At 38.1% G+C, this 5,000-nt stretch overlaps 1 protein-coding gene across 1 annotated transcript in view; it reads right to left on the bottom strand.

The window, feature by feature from the left end:
• The window catches only part of lhx5 (LIM homeobox 5), a gene marked incomplete at both ends in the record, with an annotated part of 20,137 nt that overhangs the window by 4,805 nt on the left and 10,332 nt on the right, over nt 1–5,000 (bottom strand). Inside the window, one exon of the mRNA XM_080046352.1 lies at nt 617–782. Coding sequence (XP_079902478.1) covers nt 617–782 — 166 coding nt within the window. The remainder of the gene's footprint in view (nt 1–616; nt 783–5,000) is intronic.

The raw sequence follows: 5,000 nt of genomic DNA, 5'->3' as shown, positions 1-5,000 counted from the left end.
GCAAGTGACCTTCAATGCCCAAATAAAATGCATCTGTAGAGTAGGCAGAGAAAACAACCTTGGTGCTGCTGAAGGTTGCAATTAAGTTACACAATATTAAAATGTTTGAGGTGTGTGTGTGTGTGTGTGTGTGTGTGTGTGTGTGTGTGTGTGTGTGTGTGTGTGTGTGTGTGTGTGTGTGTGTGTGTGTGTGTGTGTGTCTATTTACCTGCAGTGTCTCGCTTTAACTTGAAACCTAAAATGTTGGTACATTCATATCAATTCTAACATTATCTATCTTTTAATTTTTCAGGTGCTACGAGGAACTTTTAAATATTTCTGAAACAGTCTCATTTTTCCTCTGATGGTCATAACAGCAAACGAGACCGTTAGTGCAAAGAATGCTATTTTATATAGTTTTTCATAATGCCTTTGTCATGGGTATACGCTCGGTTGTTCACCCACCTTGCCTCGTGTGAATGTGAATGTTGATAGTTAGCCTGCTAATCGCATATGAATGTGTGCGTGAATGGTAACGTGGGAATGGGAACAGGTCTCCCTTGTAAAAGAGTCTCCGGTGTCAATGCGATTTACCTGTATAGATAAAGGTTAAAAAAAATAAAAAAAATTGCCCTACCTCCATAGTAACCGTAGGCCCCCGGTCCTAATATATCGGGGTCTTCCAGCCGTCCTCCCAGGGGCCTCATCCTCCGCGGGCCCCTGAAGAAAGGATGTCTCCGGGACCCCAACGAACTCAACTGCTTCATTCTCCTCTCTTTAGACCTCCTGTTCTGGAACCACACCTGTAAAAGTCAAAAGACAAATTGAATCAGTTGACCAAAGTGGCTTCACAAAATTCAATACAAAAAAAACATACAGCTCCGGAAAAAATTAAGAGACCAGTCTGGATTTTTCTTTAATCTTCATCTCTACATTACTCTTAATGGAAATGCTCTTAATAATGACAACATTTTTATTGTGAATTTGGTAGAAATGTTGTCAGTAGTTTATAGTGTAAAACCAAAATGTTCATTCTACTCAAACATATGCCTCTAAAGAGTAAAACAAGAGACACTGAACATTTGGAGTGGTCTCTTAATTTTTTTCCGGAGCTGTATACGATACATGAGAAAAACAAGGGAGGAGTGTCAAAGTCTCAACTTTCATATTCAGTTATCATATGATGTCATTCTTTAGGCCAAAACATTTTTTTTCAAGCACTGGTAAAATGTTTGGTTTTGCTTCCATAACATGTCTTCTTTCATACTAGTATAATTGAAGGGTCGAAATGTACATTTAGGTGTTTATTTTACTAAACCTTGTCTGTTTGCGTCTGTATATTTCTCCTATACAGCCATCTTTAACGGCCATTATCTCAACATTAGTTTTTTTTTTCAAAACTCTGGACCAAAAACCTCTAAAGGGTTAGAGTTAGGGTTAGGGTTAGGGTAACTAACTTTCCATTATATAATCATTCTTAGCACTATTGTGAAGGTTATTACAGAAGGAGTGGTTCATATGTTGTCTGATTTATGATTCTTATTTAATATAAAATTAAAAAAGGCTGGATCCAAAATATGTTCTGTAAAAGTGTTGGACACCAATTTTTTTTTTTTAACCTTTATTTATACAGGTATATCCCATTGCAACCTGGTATCACGCCGAGGCGTGAGATACACACGCATGGACCGGCGTGTAACTCACGCGCCCTGCCTGACCAGGGCGTGTGAGTTACACGCGCACCTCCCGCCGTCAAAATGAATGGAGGAATAGTCTAAATGAACGGAGGAATAGCACCAACAGGGGCCGACATGTTGTCCCAGGAATAGCACCACATGTTCCCCCAGCATTTCAATACTATCTAGCTGCAGCCCCCTCGGTGGTTAGGGTTAGGGCAAGGGGACAGGGAGAGGTTATAATATAGACAAAAACAACCGCGGCCGCCATTTTGACTACGGAGGTGCGCGTGTAACTCACACGCCCTGGTCAGGCAGGGCGCGTGAGTTACACGCCGGTCCATGCGTGTGTATCTCACGCCTCGGCGTGAGATCGGGTTGCCCATTGAGTCCGAAGACTCTTTTACAAGGGAGACCTGTTCCCATTTACACGTTACCATTCACGCACTCATTCATACACCGATAGCAGGCTAACTATCGACATTCACACTAGGCAAGGTGGGTGAAGTGTCTTGCCCAAGGACACAACAACTATGACACAAGTGGCAGGGCAGGGATCAAACCTCCAACCCTTTGAGCATCGGCCAACCCGCTCTACCACCTGAGCCAGAGTCGCCCTCTTATGCCAAGAGAAAAAAATCATTTTAGTCGTTGTGAGATTCACACTCAAATCACAACACGATCCAGTACGTTGCAATGTGGAACACACCGGAAAATGCAAAACCCAACTGAAAAACAAATGAGTATTTTGCGTCATTTGACTTGCAATTATCTCAATTCTCTGACACAAGCCCTGTACACTATACAACAATCAGGTGTTGCCTCTTTTAGTTTCTCTATTAACTGAGGTTGCCATCCTCTCAGCATCAAAATGGCAACAACAACAACAACAACAACAACAACAACAGACAAATTAACTTACGCTAAAGCAATATAGTGTTAAACCATTAAAATGCAGTGACACTCGGGTGATAATCAATGTAATAGCGGAGACATTTTGTGCATTTTGTTCACATAGGTGGGAATTAGCTTTTTCATATTTATAGGCTTCTGTTATATGTTATACAGAGACACTGTTGAACCAAAAACAGACAAAAACACACTTACTGCTACACTTTTCACCAATGTTCCAGTTTAAATCAGTTAGATAATAAAGTAATATCAACGTATCCTTTTTTGTATTTATATAAAGGCTAAAAGAAGTGTTCAAATAAGTATATATCTGGAAAGCACCAAGTATAAAAAACCAGGTCAAATTATGGACTACCGGAGGCGCCTTTAGCTCAGTTGGTAGGGCGTCCCCCTCCCGGGCCGGGCCCAGCAGCAGACCCGGGTTCGATTCCCACCCGCGGTCGTTCTCTGCATGTCACTCCCCTCTCTGCCCCATTTCACCTCTGTCTCTCTGCACTATCAAATAAAGCATAAGAAATGCCCAAAAAATATCTAAAAAATTAATAAATAAAAATAAATTATGGACTACCTATTTGGAGACACGTATGATTCAAAACTAGACCCCGAAAAATTATAATTTGCTTAAATTTTGCAGTTTTTTTTTTTTTTGTTAAATTCAATTGGATAACAAAGTATATGTATACATGTATCCTAATGAACCTTAGTACAAGTTCAAATAAACAGCATCGTATCCATGACGATGTACTAAGACACTTTTGAATCAAAACCAAAACAAGGCAATAAAAACATATTTTCTGCTTTGCACTTTTCAGGCCTTTTCCTAATAAAATCACTTAGTTAACCCTCTGAGGTCTAGGGGTATTTTCTCCGATTTTACATACTTCTATAAATACCTATTTCAAATGTGCAAGAAGATAAATTATACCAAAGTGTTTTATATGGAAATGTTCAGAACACATTAGGCCTTTGTTTTCTGAGGTCTACTTATGTCCTAGACCATTGTGGCTATAAATAATTGGCTTAAATGCTGAAAAATGAATTGCGATTTTTGAAAAACCTGGAAATTTGTGTGAAAGAAAGAGGGTTAACAAAGTAAATGTATGAATTTACCCAAATGCTACTTAGTTCAAGTTCCAATAAACAGTATCTTACCCTATAACATTATATTATACGAAGACACATTATGAACAACAAACAAAATCAAGCAAAAACACATTTTCCGAGACACTTTTCAAGCATTTTCCCACTAAATTCAGTTGAATAGCAAAGTAAATGTATAAATGCAAACTAAATGAATAAACGTAGCCTAATGTACAAGCTAATGCACCTTAGGACGAGTTCACATACACAGTATCTTATCTATCGCATATTATACTAAGACACTTATGAACAACAACGAAAAAAAATCTAACCAAAATGAGACAAAAACCTGCTTTCCGAGACACTTGTCAGGCATTTTCCCACTATATGCAGTTGGATATCATAGTAAATGTATAAACAGAAACTAATGCACAAGCTAATGGCATAATACAAGTTCAAATAAACAGTATAATCAATGACATAGTATACCAAGTACATTATAAATCAAATCCGGACCAAAACACTCTTTCTGCTCCACTTTTCAGAAATATTCCTGTTAAATTCACTTGGGAAACATAGTAAATATATAAATTCTCCCTAATGCTCAACCAAATGAAACTTAGTACAAGTTCACATAAACAGTATCTTATCTATCGCATAATATACCAAGACACTTATGAACCAACAAACAAAAAAAAATCTAACCAAAATCAAACAAGAACCTGCTATCTTGTACACTTTTTAGGCATTTTCCTAATTAAATTCACTTGGCTAAGAAATAAATTATATACATTTAGCCCAATGCTCAAGCTAGTGCACCTCAGTACAAGTTCACATAAACGGTATCCTATCCATCGCATATTAAGACACTTATGAATCCAAACCAGAAAAAAGCACATTGTCTGATACAATCTTCCGGCATTTTCCCCAACAACAACAAAGCGATTGTATAAATGTAGCCTAATAATAACCACAGTACAAGTTCACATAAACAGTATCCTATCTATCGCATATTATACCAAGTACATTATGTATCAAAATCCAACCAAAACACATTTTCCGCTCCACTTTTTCCCAAGCATTTTTCCTTCTTAAATTCACTTGAATAACAAGGTCTAAAGTATAAACGTATCCTAATGCACCTTAGTACGGGTTCAAATAAACTCTAAACAGTCTAAGAGCCATAACTCAAAGTATAAAGTAGCTTATCGCCGAGAACGTTAAGTAAACCGTCTCTGGAGAGGGAACAAAGGAGGGTTTTCAAATTGGTAGGAACTACACACACACACATAGAGAGAGAGAGAGACACACACACACACACACACACATAGAGAGAGCGAGAGACACACACAC

Source organism: Ammodytes marinus, assembly GCF_949987685.1.
Source record: "Ammodytes marinus genome assembly, chromosome: 18".
Lineage (NCBI taxonomy): Eukaryota > Metazoa > Chordata > Actinopteri > Uranoscopiformes > Ammodytidae > Ammodytes > Ammodytes marinus.
The sequence above is the reverse complement of the archived record's forward strand: the minus strand, read 5'-3'. Positions and strand labels throughout refer to the sequence as shown.